This window comes from Limanda limanda, chromosome 20 (assembly GCF_963576545.1).
Source record: "Limanda limanda chromosome 20, fLimLim1.1, whole genome shotgun sequence".
NCBI lineage: Eukaryota > Metazoa > Chordata > Actinopteri > Pleuronectiformes > Pleuronectidae > Limanda > Limanda limanda.
The window spans coordinates 2090718-2112305 of record NC_083655.1 but is presented as its reverse complement, the minus strand read 5'-3'; the positions used below and the strand labels follow the sequence as shown (position 1 = coordinate 2112305).

Sequence of the window (21588 nt, the reverse complement as noted above, 5' to 3'; positions counted from 1 at the left end):
GAAAAGGAAATTCAAAGGATGTTGGTCCATCCTGCGTCATCTTTCCAATATATTCAATTTTCTGTCACCAAAATGGTTTCAGATATAATAATGATATAATAATCTAAGGTTAGATTGATCAGCACTTATCAGAGATTCATGTAAAGTTATTATCCTCAAGATTTTCCAGGAGTGGAGCTTGTTATTCTCTGGATCTCCCCTGAAATCATTGTCTATGATGGGAGGAATTGTTTTAGGGCAAATTACATTCACAAAACGAAAACCATAAAACAGAAAAAGTGGAAAGAAAAACTGAAAAAGGCAAAACACATCTCCTTTAAAACATAATTTGCCGTTACCAAAACTAACGGGACTAAATCTTAAGGATGATAACTTTAACTAAACCTGTTACATACGTATATATATTGGAGAGGTTGATCACTAGTTGGGCTTTAGGGTGAAGCACTTAACTGAAAGGTCGAGGATTGAACTGGGGCAATAATCGTTTAAGTTGATGACCTTCACCAGATCCTGCAGCTACTGTCCACCTGACATCACTTGCACTAAGTCACCAGGGGACGAAGAGCATCCCTTAGCATTGCAACTGAGATTTAATCCATTCACAAGCAATATACAGTATATATTCCAGTGTGGGTCCAATCTTATAAAACCCTGCAAACATTCAGAAGAGACGGTGAATTCACGTGTTGACGATAATCAAGTCTCCAGACCAAATGCAGCGTAGCTGGGAAAATAAATAAAATAAATATAACAGAGTTAATTACATGCTTATCGTAGGCGGGTTAGAACCCTGAGGTTCTGTAGCATTTCCATTAGTTAGAAAAGCACAATTTGCTCAACGTGGTCGGTCAGTGTACAATCACTTTTGATCATAGATTGTAAATAGTATTTCAAGATGTCCTGAGTACATATCTTTGTGTATACATATATGTATATAAGACGTATAACCAGAGACTATTTGTGAGGTAAAGTAATTCATATTTTCTCTATCTCCGATATAGATTTACCTGTATTTTCATCCTGTTTGTCCAAAAAGGCTTTTGTGTGTGCGTGTGTGTGCGTGTGTGTGCGCGTGTGTGTGTGTGTGATTATTTGGTGTGTGTGACATGAAACGTGTTTCAGGGAGTGGCTTTAAAGACACCGACAGATTTCACCAGGAAACACCGAACGAGTCGCGGTCGAACGACGAGACTCTGACGTTTGGATTTTACGTGAATATGCAAAGCCACTTAAACTCTGGAGCCCTGTGTTTATTTCTTTATTTTGTGTGTGTGTGTGTGTGTGTGTGTGTGTGTGTGTGCTCACGTGATAATTGACGGTATGTGCCAACGTGTACCTTAGTGTGTTTGTAACTGTGTTGCCTTAGTATACATTTGCCAGTATTGTCTAGTTTTTCCTCCGCAGGGGAGGTCGTGCACTTTACAGTATACACATGACCTAATAACGTGCAATGTCCAATGGTTGTCGATGTTTTAAAGAATTATTATATTCCAGAAAAAATATGTAACTTCAAGCTCTTTGGTCTGAATGTGACGAGAATCAAGGGTCTTTTCCACGAGGGAAACGTTATTTTAAGAAACAATTTGTTCCTATGAAGCTCGTTTAACGTTCGTTAACGAGCCTATAAATATTGATCCTGTTGATTTTTCCTTTTTGAAAACTGAAATTCGGCGTCCACACTGTGACACGGACAACATCGGGTGTGAAACAGCGACAAAGGAATCTCAGCGGTGGTCCTGGAGAACCAGACGCGTTGCACCTCTTGCTGCTGCTGCTCGACTTTGCTTCCTTTGCACGTGCATGCGATGCCTTGCCTATCCAGCTTGTTTGATATACCGTGTCCTCTATATCTCTTTATATATAACATATATATACAAATATACAGTATGTGTAGCACCTGTACTTATAGCTTGAGTGTTTCCGATGTATAGCTTGTAGCCTGTAGATTAGTGCTCTGTCGCTCTGGCCTTTACCTGTGATCTCTCGTGTCTCTGGGCTTCCTATAACGTGTCTCCGTGCCGCCAGCATGCTAACTGCTAACCTCGCTCTGTATACCTCGCCGCGCTTGATACTGACTCTCTCTATCCTCCGTCTCTCTCTTCTGCTTGACAACTGTCGCCGCTTCTGATCGTAGAGTATTATAAATCTATATATATATATATGTGTGTGTGTGTGTGTGTGTGTGTGTGTGTGTGTGTGTGTGTGTGTGTGTGTGTGTAGTCCCTCAGCATGTCTCTCCGAAAGCTCGTCTCCGCTTCCGCACCTGTACGACCTGTTTTTTCTATCTTTCTATCTCTTCCGCTTTCGCCCTCTGGTAGCAGCGAGAATCTTCTCTCCCGCGCTTTTCCTCTCAGCGTTTCCACGGCTCCCCGCTGGCGTTCTGTTTGTCGTGTCCGAGGCGGGGGTGTTGACTCGTGTCACGGTGCCGCAGCGTTTTGTTTTAAGACCCTTGACTCTATGGGATGTATGAGAAAGAGAATTAATAACAGTTTTTTTGGCTTGATTGTCCAAAAACATGTCTTATGCAGGTGTTCTTAGCCTTTAGCACAGAAGCAGAAAACATGAACCCTGGTTTCTTGCTCACAGGGAATATTGTTTGTTTAAGAGAACGATTAAAACCCAGAGTCCTCAGAGCGCAGTTCATTTTCACTGAATATAAATCATATATTCTGCAAACTGCTCTGCTAGCTTCTCTCAAACATTCATGTGTCCTGAACTGATGTTACGCTTGGGAAAATAGAAATAAATATTGTCTAAACAAACATCGTGTTAATGTGTTTTCTTCTTCTTCTTTTTGCTCAGTAACATCTTTATTATGCTTCATAAAGAAGCTCTTCGTACATTTCAGTGTTATGTGAACAGAGAAAAAAGGTTTAAGTTGTTATGCAATGTGGTGCAATTGGTCCTTCAGAAGGAGAAGTGGCTCTTTGAGTCCACTTACGTGGGAAGGACCTGTCAGCAGTGTCACAACAGCACTGTTCATTTTTATATTTTATTTGCTGACCAAAAGAGATTCTCACTTTAGCACCTTTTTAGTTTTAAATGAAAATGTTTTGCTTTATAAAATAACGTCAGAAAGATAAGATGAACTTTATCGATCCCATGCTGCAGAAATTCACTTGTTAGAGCAGCAGACATTTGAAAGTATAAAATAGAATAACATGAATACAATGAGATAAAAGTAGAGTAAATATGTAAATAATATACAACTTTCACTAAAGATTGAGAATTATGGGTCATGAGAAACACAACTTGACTGTTTTTTTGCGTTTTGTATGAGGAGAAATTGAAATTAACATATGTGCATTAGAATCTGTATATTTACAAAATAGGGAAGTAGCATACATATAATAGTATACAATACGATATGTATATAAAAATGATATGTATAGCCTTTATATTTATATATTTGTTGGTGTAGAATAAGATGCTCTCTCAGTACCATAGAAATTAATCCCTTTTCAATGGGAATTTTAAGTATATGCTCATGAACTCCTCTCTAGGTGGCGCTGTTACCTCACAAACAGGGAGATATAAATGATTTTCCATCACTGTCTCAATAAGAAGCTGTTTTACATTTTTCTCTTAATCATGTCTGATTACAAAACATAGGGAACTACACCCCAGCCTGTGAAAACGCTCCCAGCTGGTTTCTCTCACCTCGGACACTGACAGTAGATACAGAGACTGAGAAACACCCCATTAGTTTACTACAGTGACATTAAGGCCCCGATAAGGAGGTGAAAGTGTGATTTACTAACAAACATCTGTGGCCCAGTCGGCCTCAGAGGAAACGGCTGATTTTAACATTATGAATATGTCATGTAATCACGATGACTGTTTCCACTGCAGCAGTTGGACTGTGTTTACACGACGAGCTCCAGAAGCTCCGGCCTTGATCAACCTCCAAAACCTGATCAGAGGAAACCTGGTTCAGCCTCTCGCTGCTGAGGCTCCTGCAGATAACGTGTCAGCATCTGTGGCGCTAGGTGGTAGAGACACAAACGACAACGTGACATCGCAGAATCACCAGAGGACAAAAGAATTAACAAGTTTGAACCACAAAAACAAGGAATAGAAATACACTATAATGATCTCAACGATTGGAAAATAGCTGCAGTGATTTCAATCCCCTGATGTCTATTACGTTGCTTATAAAGACACTTGGTGCACTAACACAAGAGTCTGGACAAAGCCTCAGACTATGTGAGTGATCCTCCTTCACAGGCCCTCGTGGGGGTTTCATGATTCACTGTGCTTCAGCTCATCCTCCATTAATTATCATCAAGGAATTACCTGTGTTCTCTCAACATCACTTTCTAGACTCTTGTGTCACGAGGCCTCTCGGAATTCATTTCAATCCACCTCGCAGGATAAAGAAATAACTCGGAGAATAATAGGAATAATGATTAAATGACCAGGTCTGGAGTTTCTCAGAGAGGTTTCACCCCCTCAGTGATCAGAGCTGTTCCCGTGTGAGCAGTTTATCACGTCAGCGTCTGCAGCAAACCCCCCCACACCCCCACCGGGACCATGTGAAGGACATCTCAGGCCCCGTTCAGGCCCGACGCTCTAAACCTACATGTGATTACACAAAGGGGAACGGAGCTGCTCTGTCCAAACACACAGCGTGAAGTTAGAAGAATTGTAGCAAATACGTCATAAAGTTTAAGACGGAGACTCTCAAACTCGCCGGTGATTTACGTGCAAAACGGCAGATGGTAAAATCAGGGTCGGCCGGAGAGAGGCTCACCAAAGAATTCTGACAGAAAGGCCAAAAGGATTCTCATGGTCATATAAACGACTGAAGTGTGTGTGTGTGTGTGTGTGTGTGTGTGTGTGTGTGGGGGCAGATAAGCCAAGCCAGATGTTGGACTCGGTGGCGTTCACCTCACAGGCCTCCGGGCCGCACTCTGCCTGAACTCCGCCTCTGCCCTCATGCCAACCCAGGAGCTGGTGGGTCACCGGTGAGTGTTTGGTTTCACCGTGACGCTGCTCGGCTCCCACATGAAAGCCGGCTCGCCCTCAGGGGAGAGGTCGCATGCTTGGCTGACAGCAGGAGAAGTCGTTTTCTGTTATTTTGGGGGGGGGGATTTATCAGCTGTGGAGGTTGAGCTTGGATTTGTAGGTCAGAAGACGTTCATGGTGTTTCAGGTTAAAGCAGCACAGATCTATGTGTTTAAACTGACAATGACCAGACGTGACCTGTGGGTGAAGTCCAACAGTTTTCCTTTCTCACTTGCACAGCGGGAGGTTTTCTGCACAGACGCGTTCACAGCAGGAACTCATCCTCCGTGTTCCTCGGGGCAGAGGTGGAGCAGCAGACAGAGACAGGAAGTGACGTCTTCACTCCGCTGCAGAGATCACGTGATCACTCTCTAGACATCTTCGTCATTGTTCAGTGAGCTCATTCCGACGTTATCCACATATTTTACTTGGAGGCTGGCTCTGGATAAAGTCTCAAGACTCCAACTCTTCAGCTCCAGAGTTTATCTGGAGTTCAGTCCACGTCTGAAAGCTTCTATCATCGTCTACGTAACCTCCTGGGTCAACTCTGACTGACATTTTCCATAACTGTAGATATAAAGTATTGACAACATTTCATATGTGCTAAGTTTCAGTTTTACCTCAGAATTCCTTGATTCAGATAATCTGGTTAAACGGAACCTGTGCGTTGGCTTCCCTTCGAAGGAGCCATCTCGTCTACAGTCTTTGCTGTAACTTCATAAACATGCCCAGAGTTATTCAAGCTGGAGCCGCCAATCTTGTTCTTCCTCGCCACACTGAGGTCGATCACTGCAAAAACTTAATCAGACTCAATAAAACGATTTTCAGGAGCGATTTGCTGATGTTAAACGTCCTGAAGAAGTCTCTGATTAGCTGGTTTTTCATTCGGTGATTTTCTTCTCTACGATGTTGCCAAAGTTCCTGTATTGAGGAACTTCCTCCTTAATTATATTTTACTCCATCACGCGTCTGTAAGTACGACGTCACCCAAAGATGTTCATAATCAGTTGTCTTGTTTTCTGTTGATCCCACTCTGTCGTTCTCGTTAGCTCCTCTGACTTCACCCGGCCCGCTACACAAACGTACAACATGTTCTGTCGCACCACACACTCACACACACACACACATCGCTCAGCTCCACTCATCGTGGTATATGCACAGTCATTTGTATGGATGCATTCAGTGAGATAGTTAATCTGTAAGCGCCTGCCGGAGAAAGCAATTAACCTCGCGGACCACCGGGGAGTCGATGTGAGTGAGAGAGCATCGCTCCGCCGTTTAAATATACACCAGAGGGACTCGCTCGCTCACTTTCAGCCAAACGATTATTCATCATCAGCGCTTTCAACGGCCTCTGCATGAAGACAGCTAGACAGCTCTCACTCCCTTTTACATACACACACATACACACACACACACAGGTATTTACTTCCACACCCACACGGACTGATCCCAGGGCTCTGGAGTTTCAGATTGCCCTTGACGCAGAAATGATTAAGGTCAGCTACAGAACAAGAAAATTAAACGCTGCATTCCTGGTGATCAGGGGAATTTACCAGATACTGGAGGGAACTATGCACAACTCCTGCCAAGTCTGGGAAAGCGACACGGAGCATCATGTCCTGCATGAGGATTTTCAACATTAGCTCGGACCAAATATTCCACTGGCAGCGTTTTTTAACTTGTAAACTATGAGATAAACTTTTCTCATCTTCCTGTTCGCTGCCAATACTACAAATTTTAAAAGAGCTTTTGCTGGTAAGCTTATTTTCCGTTTGCTAGACCCCGAGAACTTTTTCACAGGCCGTTCGATATGAATCCCAGTCTGTGTTTGTGTCGACCGACCTGCCAGCTCATTCCCTCATGCACCAGTAACCCCTCTAATGAGGAGAGAAGCACCGGCACAGATGGACAGAGGAGGGGAGGAAGATGAGGGAGGACGATGGAGAGTTTGTGATGGAATGAAGTCAGTTAGAGACGGGAAGCTATAAGGTCCAGACACACCATAGTCTTCTCCACTTCCTCTGGTTGTGCATTAATCAAATCAAAACACCATCATACTGTACTTTTGATGTGATTTGAAGCCAGAATCAAACTCAGCTGTCAATCAATACGTTCCCCATGTTTTTATAGCATTAAGTAACTGTGATTTGATTATAACTAACTTTTTAGTTTTCTCTATGTCCAATCTGCTAACATGGAGGAAGTGTAGCTTATGACGTGTACTGCAGCCTGCCACCAGGGGGCGATCCAAACGATTTGGCTTCACTGTAGAGGAGGTATCATATCGTCCATCGTTTATATTTGTCTAACTTACAAAAGGAACTTTAAACTTGCTCAAACTTCCTGAAATCAAACTGTGAGCAGAACGAACATGTGTTAATGAATCTGCAATGACTTGTAAATCATTAAAGGTCATTAAAGGAAGGCGTCACTCACACAAGCTTCAACGATTACACCGAGTTTGGAAAGTTTAGAAAGCAAAACGTCACCTTTGAGAAGAGGAATAGCCACAGTGCACGTACAAAAAAAGAAAAAATCCCCATTCTGTCAGGTCGGAGCAGACGTCATCTGGAATCTCACCAGCTGGATGACGTAGCCTCATACTTTCGCCTCCAGCACAATTATCTCGTGCTTTCAGACCACAAAAGGAAGGTTTCCTCTCTGCAGCAAAACAAAACACTTGAAGTTATTCATTGGGTTATGGCACAGGACCTCGGTGTTACAGCACGGCAAACACAATATGGCCAAATCTATTAAAAAAACGGGTAAAGTGAGGAAATACACAAAAACCTGAGCCAAAGTTTCACTTAACCGATGCAATAATGAAATGTTGCAGAGAAAAACTTACTAAATATAAGTTTTCCTCCTTCCTCTATGTTTCATGATCTGGTAGTTTACACACAAACCGACCGACCGACACACAGACGGGGGTGAAAACATAACCTCCTTGGTAATAAAGATGTTTCAAACCGTGCGGTGGATTTCATTTCCCTGTTGGGAGTGTTTCATGTGATTTATTCTCATGAGAAAACCAACAATCTGGGTTTTAGAAAAAAAGATCAACATCATAACAAGTTTTCTTCACACCCCATAAATCCAGTGTGGATTCCCACTGTTAAACCCAGCGGCATCGAACCTGAACACATGGTCTAAACATTTCCCTGTAGACAAGAGGCCTCGGCTCTTACAGTAACATCCGCTTCTGATTGAAACAAGCCCGTCTCCGGCTTTGCCCTTTTTTAAATCAACATGTGAGCAGACGGGGGCCAGGTCCGGGTTCAGGGAGGTGCTCACCTCCACCGGGTCGGGCTCAGGGAGCAGATTCAAGGTTAAAACATCATCTGAACATTAAAGATCTAACATCCGACTCACTGGCTGAATCAGCTTTTGGAGACGGTTATGCTTTTGGAGACGTCGGTTGTGTTGGAGGAAACGTCCTCGCGTGCCATCGGCTGTTTGAGTGGTCTCCAAATCCTCAGAAAGCAAATAAACTCACAACAGATGCAGTGCGGTGATGAACGATGTCTCTCTGCTCGGCCACAGGAACTCTGGCGTGCAAGTCGGCGGTCGAGCCGCATGGCACCTTTCTGTTTTTCACATCACGGCATTTCTGCATCGAGTCCCTGAAATTTAAAAAGACGTTCGGTTGCTTGATTAATTTGTGTCGACTGTGGCGTGTGATGTCGGCTTTTATGTGTGTTTATGAAAGATGAACTCACATGTGACCCAGCGTGATAGAATGCAGCGAACGCTCGCTCCCCTTCTGAAGCCGATCACATGAAAGGCTCGACTGTAATGAACCCGAAGGGAATTATGACCCAGCTGCTCTCGCTTCGACGCAGCTCCACAGCGACTGTCAGCTCTTTTGTTTTTGTTTTTCAGGCCCACGACTTCTCTCCTGTTTTATTCTCGTTGCTCTAATAGCGTTGGTTTTTTTTTTGCAGTTGCACAAAGCATCTGTTTTCTTGTGCAGTGAGATAAACAGTATAAAAACCACCTGTACTCGCCCTCCCCAGCTCCAATCCGCAGACGCACAAAGTTAATAGTGGAACATTTGGCAACTAAAGAGCCGCATAGATTCCTGTGGTGGAGACCAAAACCAGATCTAAAGGGCGGGGCTGACATTCCCCAGGTGCTCCGGGACGTGACTACTAATGAAAGATAATGATGCTTCATATTTATTGGCTTCAACTCTACAACTATCTTTTACAATATTTGATTTCGCTTTGGAATATTCACTGTATTTTCCGTGCAGCCAATCTGATGCAACTCCAAACTTACTGTAAAAATTAGCACTCAGTCTTACATCAGTGTGTAATTGATGCTCTACAGAGTTCCAGTTTGTTTGTCTGAGCAGGATTACTCAAAAACTACTGAAGCAATTTCCATAAAATCATATGGATGGATGGTGCAAAGAAAGAATTCATCAAATTTAGCAGTGGATGCAGATATATGGGTGGAACCAGGATTTTTGTTCATTAGATCCTTCATTACTCTTGAGGCGGAGGTTTTCATCCTTCTAGCTTAGTCCCAGGAAAGTACCATGAAGTGAGTTTCTTTTTTTATTCTTGCAGGAAGCAGCTGCTGGAAATGAGGCTGACGACAGTGGAATTTGTCAGAAGTAAACCAAAGCTAAAAGGCGCTGCAGCTTCATCACTACAAGCGAGCCCGTTTGTTTCTGTGTCGCTGGTTTAGAGAATATTGATTCGAGCAGCTTTTAAAGACAAAGTATTCAATCGTCTTTTCTTCCTGCTCCGATTCTCTGTCCCCATTCCTCCGTCTGATGTCTGAACGTCTTCATGTGCTGTGGCTCTCATTTGATCTGAAGCGTCAGACATCTGGAGCACTGCTCCGCCGAGACACCTGTTTCCAATCCGAGCAACCGACAGAAACATTTGATTGTTTCTCACAAGCAGACACTTTTCTTTTTTCTCTCTCTCTCCCTCTCATTGACTGAGTGTATTTTGTAATGTTTGAGCCAGAGAACTTCTCTTCTATAGGTAATAGATGGAAGAACAATTTGAGCATGATTCAGACCGATTGAGAGGAAAATGCAGTGTATTGTTTTCCAGGTATTATGTCGGTATTTGGCATCTTTACTGCTGAATAAGATTGTTTTTAAAATAGGTTCAGTATGTGTGGGATTAAATGGAATGAGGAACGTCTGATTTTTCAACTTTTCCCCCTGATTTAATGGAAAATAATGGACATTCAGTCTGAAATTTAGATTTTACAGTGAACTTATGTAACGTGACAATCACAGGGAATACCAATGAAGCTCAAATGAGAGGATGAATGATGTGGCTTAACAGGAATTCATTATGTGCACATATTGCTCAATAAAAAACAGAAACTCTAATCATTAAATATCAGTTATTGTTGTGGGCGTCCAGTGAAACTTTGAGGTCTTGTGTTTCACGCTATAAGTTGATCGGAATAAAACCAACAAAGGCACTTGAGCTTTTATAAGAGGGAAATTTCTTCTCTGGCAAAAACAAACACAGTATATGTACATTTTATTTGGTGCTGAAGGAGAGAATACATGCTTCGATGTTCCACAAGAAATGTGCAGCGAGCCAGGCAACACAAACAAAGAATTTCATTACACACAATGATGGGAGAATAAAGCACTGCCAACTTCCCGAATCACTTATTTATGCCTAATTGTTTCAGAGGACAGAACACAGACAAAGGCAATTAGGGACGATATGCATGGGCAGCTCTCCACAAACAAAGGATGATGTTTGCACATTCCATAATACTGTTATACTTGTGCAAATCACAGAGGCTATCACTGCAAGTACTTGAACATCAACACTGTCTACTCAGTGCGTTACCATATAAACCAAATATAAGCATTTCATAGTGTAAATACAAAAGTCCTGTTGTAAGAAAGGCAAATAAATATCATCAAAAACATCACAAGTACAAAAACTCTTTCTTATTGAAATTTAACGACATTGCATTCTCTTCAGAGCGCCACATGAATAATTCAACATTGGGGAAATGTGCACATTCTGATGATTGATACCACTCTCTAGCATGTGCGGTAAATAGGAAGCTCAGCCTGGGATTGGCTCAATGGGATGAAGCTGTCAAGAGCAGCGTTTTAGCTTAGCTTAGCACAAATACTGAAAAGAAACGGCCGGCCTGACTCTGTTCCCAAAGTTTTCAAAAAATAGCACCGGTTAGTTTAATCCACACAAAAGAACTCTGTGAAAAAGTGGTTGTGACCCCATCAGAATGGAGTCCGGGAAGTTACTGGTCCCAGCCAAACAACCAGTCTTCACATAAACATCTGCTCAAATGTCAAAACACTTGTCAAAAATGCCATTTCACAGAATTTGTACAGATTAAACAAGTGAAATATGTCAAATATTGCGCATTATTGTTGCAAGAATAGCTGTTTCCCCCCTTCCTGTGTTTATGCTAAGCTAAGCTAATTGACTACTGGGTGTGGTATCGATCCTCTGAGATAGACTTGCTGTTTATTACCCATACGTTTACTCTCGTCAATGAAATGAATAACCATATTTCCCTAAATACCAAACTACTGCTTTTATACGTCTAATGATATAATACAAAAAGGTTTTGTTACATACAGTATGTATGTTAAGTATATGCAGGGATGGAGGGATATACATATCAAAACACTCGTACACACACGCAAAAGTCGGCATGCAAATGTGTCACACACACACACACACACACACATACACACTCTCTATACAAGCACCAGTGCACACAGATGTACACACACACATACATTACACACAGACATTCAATTAAGAATTGGTCACTGCTCAACCAGCCGAAGTACTTCAAGAAAAATCAGTACTTGTTTAAAATCATACACGAAAAATATTTCACAATAAAAATCTATAAAGTGATGAAATACACATTTAAAACAATAATATGACAAAATATGTGGAATACGTTTTTTTTCATCAACCAGCATTTTTCCTGGATTTGGTAACTTGTTGAATCTGCTCTGCGATTCAAAACTGTGCAAAAGTGTCCGTCTGTCTTCTCACAAACTGTTTTAGTGACGTTCAGGCTCCGGGAGGCGTCACAGCGCCACCCAGAGGATCGAGATGTTAGTGCCTCCCTCGTGTGTGATCTGGTTGACACGTCCTCGGATGCAGTCCAGCGTCACGTACACCGCCGTGCCGTTCTGCACCTGGAACGAGGCCCGGAGCCCGATGCTGGCCCAGGTGCTGCCCTCAGGCATGTACCCGGACACCTGCTGAGCCACAGGACCCGCCTGCCCACTCCGACCGGCCACCTTCTGCAACGTGAGTTTTACTATGTTACACGAGTGGATCAGCTTCAGGTTCAGGGCCACGTTCGCTGTCCCTCTCTCGTGGAATATAAAGTTCTTCCGGCTGCTCGGCTCGCCCGACCGGGCCAAGTGGACCTGCGGCGTGTCCGAGCTGATCTGCTGGAACAACAGCGGTTTGTTCCTCACCGCTCCGGTGGGGAGGCCGGTCCTGCACACGGTAGCGGTCAAAGCCGAAGACACGGCCGAAGGAATCCAGATGAGGCTCAGCATGCTGATCCCGGTGCTGTCCCCGAAATAGCGGATGTTGCACTGGGAGGGCGAGGTGATCTCGAAGGTGAGTGTGTCTCGGCTGTCCACGCCCATCGCCCCGGAGAGGGTGATGGACGTGTCCCGGTAGTTGACGCCTGTCTTGAAGGCCTGCGTCGCCTCCACACCCGTCCCGTTACGGTTAGTGAACGCAATCAGGGAGAAACCCTCTCGAATGCAGGTGTGGCCCATGGAGTAGAGCGCCTGCTGGAGGACGAACTTCACCACGCCGCTCTCCGTGAAGCGCACGCCGCGGCTGTCGTGGGTCAGGCTGATCATGTACGGGTCAGACACCGAGGTCATACGGAACGTCGGGCGGTAGCTGGTCTGGTAGTGGACCAACAGGGACATCTGGGCCGTCATGGCGACGGCGCCGGTATCATGAGACAACCAGAGGAGACTCAAAGACGGAGCGGTGACGTCGTACACGTGAAGGTCTTTGCTCTGGTTGCAGTGTTGATTCGGACTCTTCAGCAGCAGCGTGAAGGTGTGATTAGGCTCCACCTCCACTCCGCTGCTGACGCTCACCCCCTGGAAGTACTTCCCATCGGGCTGCTCGATGCGAACGCCGCTGAGATCCCGCCCCTCCTCCTCCTGGCTGTCGTTGAGCCTCATCCCCACCTGGAGGAAGTTCCTGCAGCTGTGTTTTAACGCAAAGTTATGGTCCAGCCACACCAGGCCGTGCTGCAGGAACCTCACCTGCCCGGCTTCGTTGGACAGCAGGTCGCCGCTCTCCTTCTCTCGGATGTTCAGCTGAAGCCCCTGGAAGATGTTGGTGCCGGACCCCCTCGCGGACGGGACCACCACGTTCGCCGCCCAGGACTGAGACAGGCGGCTCTCTGAACTCTGGCTGCACACGGTGTCGCTGACGGCCGAGCACGGGACAGAGACAGACTCTCCGTCACAGTCCGAACACGCCTGGCACTCCTGCAGCTCCGGGTTGAAGAAGTAGTCGTGGCCGCACACGCCCATCTCCACTTCCCTCTCAGAGACCCCCAGACACCTGAAGCCTCCTGAGCCAGGGAGAGAGCGAGAGGATGGAGAAGCCAAAGGTGTAAAGACATGTGATTAGGGTTGCAAAATCCCGGGAATGTTCAAAGTTGGAAGCTTTCCATGGGAATTAACGGGAATTAACGGGAATATACGGGAATTAACGGGAATTAACGGGAAATAATGGGAATAAACTGGAAATGTTGTAGGTAATTTATACTAACTGTATTTACCTTGTCATATACAGACATAAATATTAACATTTTGTTGTGTCATAGGCTGGTTTGAGCCCTGAGGAAACTTTGGGCACTTGACTATATGCTTCTGCATCGTTGTGTCATTCTTAACATAGGTCTTTGCACAGTATTTGCAAATGTACACAGCCTTTCCTTCTACATTGGATGGGGTGAAATGTCTCCACACATGAGAGAGTGCACGTGGCATTGTTCTGTAGAATAAGATGAGAAAAAAGTTTGTAAAAAAACACTAATGCAATGCCAGAGATATAAATAATTAGCCAAACAATTGGAATCGTCTGTAAACATATTTTACAATTGATGGATAAATGAATGGAAATAGTCTAGATGAACAGATGAACAATCCTCAATCAGCATGCTAATATATTTTCCCTAGTAATATCATGGAAACTTACCTGACTAGTCCTTCACTCTACAGCAGGCCTCAATAGCCCTGCTGTAGAGTGAAGCATGCTGGGAGTTATCTGTGCATGTGATGGAAGAATGCACAGTGGAGGGTTGAAAATCAACGTTCCATACATCTTTAAAATAGAGTTTTGAATGATGTTTTTATTGCTCAGCGTTTAATTTGTGTAGTTTGTTTTTTTTTCAAAATCCCTAAAATTCCCGTGCTTAATATTCCCGTGGAAAGTTTCCGGAAAGTTTCCGGAAATTTACCGGAAACTTTCCACCCCTTTGCAACCCTACATGTGATACAGTTTATAATGTCTGTTTTGTGTGGATGAAAAATACTGAGATTCTTTTGGTTATAAAATAAACTGGGGAAAATGGGTTCTAAGGTCAAATCTGTCCAATGATCGTAGAAGAAGTTGTTTATCATCAGCACAATGTTTCAAACTCACCTGGGGTGTTCAGGCACTTCACTCGCTCCCCACAAATGTTTGGTAGCTCAAGGCATTCATCTCTATCCTGTAATTCATAAAGAATCATATTATAATCAGGAAAACATGGGGAATAATTCTGCTTATGCACTGAAGCTGCAAGAAGACATTCTGTGCTCGTGTTTGGAATTAAAGACAAGGATCAAACATTTGTTTATTCTAAAGGTTTGGGGAAGTTCATTGAGATTATTTAGACTTCGGACCAGCTGTGGTTGTGTGGCTCGAAAACCATCGACTGATTTCATCATGTGGAACCACAACTACCAGCTGAAACCCATGCAGACCCATTTTCTGCAGTTGGTTTGACACTGTACAGATACTGGTTGACACTATGGCAACTTGTGGGTGTTTTTAAGATGATAGTGAGTTCCTCAAAATGCCACTCAGTGTTTTGTAGGTCAGTACCTGGCACATGCGGTCTGCGGTGGACGAGCACTGTGAGATGAGGAAGAAGCCAGGCGGACACATGGTGCACTTCTCACACTGAGGCGGGTCCCTCTGAAAATCACAGAACTCGTCGGGGCCGCAGGGCGAAGGGCAGCCCAGCAGAGGTCGAGGGAAGTTCGCCTCCCCGACCGCGTCCATCACCTTCGTGTCGGCGTCCATTTTGTGGACGGCGTAGGACTTCTGCAGGTGGCTGCGGGCCTGGCTCTGCAGACCGGCCAGGTGGCTCTGGAAGTAGCTCTGCAGCTCGCCCTGCAGGCCCTGGAAGGAGACCTGCTTGACGGTGTCCGAGAGGAGGCCGTACTGGTTCTTCACCACGTCCATCTGCTCGTACATGCCCCGCTGCTGCTCCAGGATCTCCCGCTGCTGGGACAGGAGGGCGTCCTGTTGGTCGACCAGCTTCTGCTGCAGGTCGCGGATGATCATCTGCTGGGCGCGCAGGGCCTCCACCAGCTTCTCCTGCCCCTTGGCCAGCTGCAGGTGCAGGATGAGGGCGTCCTCGGAGGGAACTTCATTCTCACCTGCGATAGAAGTAATGCAGAGGGAGAGACGGGAACACACTCGCTGTTAAACTGTGAACTGGAGGAAGTGATTAAGTGAGATTAAGGCTGATGCAGAAGTCTGATTTCCAGCAGTGGTGGAAAGTAACAAAGTATAAATACTTTGTTACTATACTTAAGTAGATTTTTCACATATCTGTACTTTACCTGAGTATTTATTTTCCTGACGACTTTTAACTTTTACTCGCTACATTTGAGCACAAATATCTGTACTTTCTATTTCTTACATTCTCAAACTGGCTCGTTACTTGAGCAGCGGAGGTTGGCGCACCTCTCTCTCTCTCTCTCTCTCACTCTCTCTCTCTCTCTCTTTCATCTAGGGTTCAAAATTTGTAAAATTATACATTATATACATTATATTCATATTGTTGTTATAATTTTTCAGTCAGTTGAGATAAATCTTGAGGAGAAACATTTTGGGTTGTTTTGTGTCTGTATAGACTATAAAAAGCACTTTGCATTTTTAATTTTGGTACTTGTACTTTTACTTTTGATACTTAAGTACATTTCAACACCAGATACTTTTGATACTTAAGTACTTTTAATATGAGCTACTTTAAGACTTTTATTCAAGTCATTTTCTGACGGGTGACTTCTACTTTTACCGAAGTCACTTTCAGGTAAGATATCTGTACTTTTACTCAAGTATGGCTTTCAAGTACTTTATACACAACTGATTTCCAGTGAGGCGCTGGCACGGAGTGTGAACGCCCAGTGACCTCGGGCCAACAGGAGAGAACCAGAGCTTTTCTGGACAATTGACTTTGAGACATTCTTCCAGCTGAGCTGCTCTGCAGATATCATTTAGTGCTAAAGGTCACCAGAGTCTTACTCTGCTCTAAAACCATAATCCACAGCTGACCACAGTTGGAGACAGAGGCTAAAGTCAATGAAGCATTAAGTGCATGAGGAGAATTCAGAGGAAATCCAGTGAAGACAATACTTCTTGGAGCATTGAATCCTTTTTGTCCTCTTTGGACATTTGGAAAAAGAGCCTGAGATGATCTAAACACAGCAGATGATGCAGATGATGGAGATAACAGACCTGGCTTGATGTCACATGTGAGCTGGACTCCCAGGGGCGCGCCGCCAAGTTCCGAGGACGAATATCCAAACTCCGGGAAATCTCCCAGAAACTGCGCGGCTCTGTCGGACAGATGCACGGGGGGTCGCTGGCTGGAGGAGGATGAGGAGGAGGAAGAGTAGGAGGAAGAGGAGGAGAGGCTCTCCTCTGAACCGGACACACAGCCCTCACCCACACAGGACTTGGCCCGGGCTTTGGGCCGGATCCTGGGGGGCAGCCTGCACTCGAGCCCCCTGCAGTCCCGGGTCTCATTTGTGGGTTGAAATAGCTTCACAGCTGCGGTGCATCCCGGGTCCGTGCACCCTGCCGGTCGAGGCAGGACCTCGGGCACCTTCATCCGTGCACCACCTCCTCCTCCTCCTCCTCCTCCTCCTCCTCCGCTGGGGTCTCCGTGCCCCCCGCGGAGAGGCTGCGCTGCGGCTCTCGCAGAGCCCGGGTACGCGTGGTGCTGCCCGGCCACCATCTGCCCGGCTCTCCCCTGTGTGGTGGGGTGGAACTGCCGCGGCTGCCTGGAGGATCTCCCCCCCGGACAGTGGTCTCCGGTGCACGGTCTCGGGTCGCTCCTGTCCCCCCCACCGGAGCAGTGCGACCCCCGGCAGAAGTCCGCTGCAGCCCGGCTGTGCAGCGACACCCAGGAGAGCAGCAGCACCGAGGTCAGTAAAACCATGTTTGCATGAGACGAATCCGTCTTTACCTGCAGGAGCAGAAAATGCACGTTTGAGCTGGTGCATGAACCAAATGGGAAACCTGGAGGAAAAGCAGAAGTTAATCATAGAAAAGAAACTTTGTCCCAGTGGATGAGTCCCGGTACCTTCCGCTGCAGGTTCGGTGAGACTGACTCTGAGTGTCAGTGAGGAACGAGCCCGTCACACATCCCTGCTGCTGCCTCCGGAGCCTCTGAGCTGCTGCTCGGTCGGGATGAGGAATTCCAAAGCTTAATTAGCATCAGGTTTCCCCAGCTCAGAATTAACCCTTCAGCTTCCCTGCCTCTCTCCACAGGACCTCCCCGGTGGAGAGAGAGAAGGGCAGAATACACATCTTCTTCTTATGTATCCTCTGTTTTCATATTAACCCTTTGATACACAAGTAGTTCTGACAAGTGTGGTATGTGAAAAGTTGTCCACAGTAAACATGTTCCTAACTACAAACATTTACAAATCAAAGGTTCCACCAAATTCACACTTGCATACATGGGTCATTTTTGACCCATGTGTGTAAACTTGATGTAGTAATACAAAAACCAATTTAGTTCAAAAATTAAGACAGAGAAAATGAAAATAATGATTTGTGGTAATCAAAAACAAGATATTTTAATTAATACTTTGTTATATTAAATGATTAACTAAATATATTTTAAAAGATATAGCAAAGAAGCACAGCCATGCATGAAATAACATGTGAAATGAATACGGGTCATTTTTGACCCATGTTGTGCATTAGAGGGGTAGTGATACAAAAATGTTTTTTATTAAAAAAGTAAATAAGGAAAAATAAAAATAAGAATGTGTAATGATCAAAAACAAGTTAATTGAGGAATTCCTGGAATTCTGAATGATGAAATACATTTATTGCAAAGATATTTACAATTAAAACTCCATCGGGTCACTTTTGACCCATGTTGTGTATCAAAGGGTTAAAAGGGAAAAAACAATAAAATGTGTTCATGCAATGCCAAGAAGAATGTTGTTCCCCAGTGTTGGCATCGTCCTATAGAAGAGTTTTGGAGTCAGGCTGAGAATAATTGAGGAGGAAGAGCTTATATTTGAAAAGTCGATAAAACCGATTTTTTGTATTTGTAAATAAAGTTGTGATGCCAAGAATAAAGTTTTTTCTAAATTGGAAATGTCAAAGAATAAATTCTGACTGTCAAGAAAAATGTCAAACAAAGTTAGGGAGGATAATTTGTTTGGTGTTTTGTAAAAACAAAAATGAAATGTTGAGAAAAACTATTGAATTATTTTTTTCTAAAAAGTCAAAATGCCATAGAATTCATCCAATACAATGTAAATGAGCCAGAGATATATTTTTAAAGCCAAGAATGAAGTAGAAATGCTGAGAATAACTTTGAAATGTCAACTTTTTCAGTCAAAATGTTGAAGACTAGTGTCAAAGAATTATGTTTGAAATAAACCAGTTTCACTTATTCATACTCAGGGTGTTTTGTAGAGGTCATGTGTGCTAGTGGTAGCAGTTTGATAGATTCTTAAGAATTCAAGTTTGAGCTCTAATGCTCTTCCATACCTTCCTGACTGTCACTGTTCATGTCCCCCACTGTTGACTCTCCTTCCTCCCAATAAGAAAGTGATTGTTGAGACAGCTGCTGGTCCTCACCTCTGTATTCTCCGTGTTATACAGGTCCTGTCAACACCGAGCGGCCCCGGTTAGAGACAAAGCCAACAAAGGTCAAAGGTCAAACTCCTGCTGAAGGGACCTGAGGCAGGAGTCAGGAATGTGAAACCAGCAGCTGCTTTCTCCTCATAACTCTGGTCCCAGGACTTCGACCTCGGGTCCTGCAGTGGGAGGAGATCTGAGGCTGATGTGTGAAGCTGGTTTGGCAGATTATTGTGTAAATGTCTGTTTGATAATGTGGAGGTCAGGTAGGAAGTCGATCACTGCCAAGCACAGAAGGATCTAACATTTAAATGACGACATAAAGATGTAAAATTCTGAGTCAAACTTTAGACTCGTATTATTTGCTCGTAATTTTTAACTCAATTTGTAAAATGTTTGATTTGTCAAATAATCTTTTGCTAATTTGTACTTACTTGTATAATTTTGACCTTTTCTCTCCCACTTACTTTGATTATTTCCTAACTTTTACTACCTTGTTGTTTTGCATCTCAGAGTTTAGACATTTCTCTTTTCATCATTTCCACTCGGACTCATTATTTCTGACGCGGTCTCTCACAAAGTTGACATTTTACCATCTCTCATTATTTCCACTTACCACAAGTTTTTCCCTTTTGGCAGAAATATTTGTTTCCACATTGAGGCAAGTTTCACTCGTATTAATCAGAGCAGAGCTTTCTTGTTTGCTGGAAGCTGTTTGTGTAGCTGCAGCCAGAGAGAGTCTCTGTCGGGATTCAGTTGCATACGAACAAAAACATCCAGTTTATTGGACGTTTTTTTCTTCTGGTTGCAAACCTGCGGCGTGGATTATTATTATTTCACCGCTTAGTAAAGAAAGCAGCCGGTAGCACGAGCTGCTCCACCCCCCCCCCCCCCCACAGAGTTCAGTGGGGTTTGACATGTACATTACAGCCAGAGCTGTCAAGTACCGAAGTACAAATACTTTGTTACCTTACTTAAAGGGACTCTTACCTTTGTTGCATTTGAGAATTACAGCACATTCAAATCATCCCGCCTTCCTCCAATGCCCCACCCCCTCGTTCCCATCCGCGGTGTTTTTTTGAAGAAACTTTATTTACAAGCAGACTTTCAACCTACTGCCTCCGCGCACGCACGTGAGTTTTTGTTTACCAAAGCAATGGATTCGGATTCAGAAGCACCGGTAAGTTATATACATTGATGACGCGGGCCCGAATGCGCCACAAGAAGCAGACGGGCTTCCTGTCTGTTTCCATGCAGCAAACAGACAGGTCTGTCGGCCAATAAGGTCCTTCGGTCCGAAGAATTTTATTGGTTGAAGTTTTCACTAAATATTATGAGAGTGAAATAATTGTTTGTTTTTACTCCTGGTGGGTCTGTCTTGCATTTTAGAGTGTCATTACCTTATTAATACCAATTTAACCTTATCCACAAAAAGTGTACAAATGCAACAAAGGTAAGAGTCCCTTTAAGTAGAAATTTTGGGTATCTATACTTTACTGGAGTATTTATTTTTCAGACGACTTTTTACTTCTACTTCTTACATTTTCACGCAATTATCTGTACTTTCTACTCCTTACATTTTAAAAATAGCCTCGTTACTCCTATTTAATTTTGGCCTGTTTTCATTTCGGTTTGTCATCGTTCAAAAACACAACACAATGTGGCGCGAGCAGCGGATGAGGCGTGCGCCACCGTCCTCGCAGCATCCCACATTTTTCAACATAACATTTTAATATAACATTATAGTCATAATGGCTTTTAGAAAAATGTTTTTTTTGGAGGAGGTGGTGTAGTGCACTATAGGCCCCTGAGACGCGGCTTAAGAGTTTGTCTTTAATGGAAAAAAACCCTTACAATACTTTTACTTTTATACTTTAAGTAGTTTTGAAACCTGTACTTTTACACTTTTACTTAAGTAAAAAGCTTGAGTTGATACTTCAACTTCTACAGAAGTCCTTTTAAACCCTAGTATCTATACTTCTACTTGAGTAATGGATGTGAATACTTTTGACACCTCTGATTACAGCAGAGAACAAACAGAGGGCACTGCAACTCTCCCAGTGAGCGTCACCCTTCACATCATCATCATCATCATCATCATCATCATCATCATCATCATCATCATCATCATCATCATCATCATCATCATCATCATCATCATCATCATCATCATCATCATCATCATCATCATCATCATCATCATCATCATCATCCTCATCATCATCGGGACAGCTTGTCCTCTGCAGTCTTACCTTTCACTGCTCTATGGTTTTGCAAGCTGCCCACTGGTTTCATCATTATCACCCCAGTTTCTTCTGTGAGCCCGAGCCCAGGAGAGGTGTTTAGAGTTTGTGTGGGCGTGACCGGACTCAATAATGATTTAAAAATCCGCCCTCTGATATTTCTCTCACCTTAACATCTGGGGGTTTGGGAATTTCTGTTT

The 21588-nt window shown here is 43.9% G+C and overlaps 1 protein-coding gene across 1 annotated transcript; it reads right to left on the bottom strand.

Moving 5' to 3' along the window:
- Window positions 1–10509: 10509 nt before the first annotated feature.
- nell3 (NELL (neural EGFL like) family member 3) lies at window positions 10510–16921 on the bottom strand. Its single transcript, XM_061093900.1, has 4 exons — window positions 16776–16921; window positions 15132–15691; window positions 14688–14754; window positions 10510–13611 (listed from the first exon to the last, which is right to left on the bottom strand). Exons 2-4 carry the CDS (start codon window positions 15594–15596, stop codon window positions 12080–12082), a joined length of 2064 nt encoding a protein of 687 aa, XP_060949883.1. The 5' UTR covers window positions 15597–15691; window positions 16776–16921; the 3' UTR covers window positions 10510–12079.
- Between the last annotated feature and the right edge of the window lie 4667 nt (window positions 16922–21588).

Bases quoted from the DNA above. Each gene is read 5' to 3' on its own strand.
- nell3 (XM_061093900.1), bottom strand. From the start codon at position 15,596: ATGATCATCCGCGACCTGCAGCAGAAGCTGGTCGACCAACAGGACGCC. The intron at 14,755-15,131 runs GTACTGACCTAC...TATGAATTACAG, and splicing joins CCGCAGACCGCATGTGCCAG to GATAGAGATGAATGCCTTGA. The intron at 13,612-14,687 runs GTGAGTTTGAAA...TCCCTGGCTCAG, and splicing joins GAAGTGCCTGAACACCCCAG to GAGGCTTCAGGTGTCTGGGG.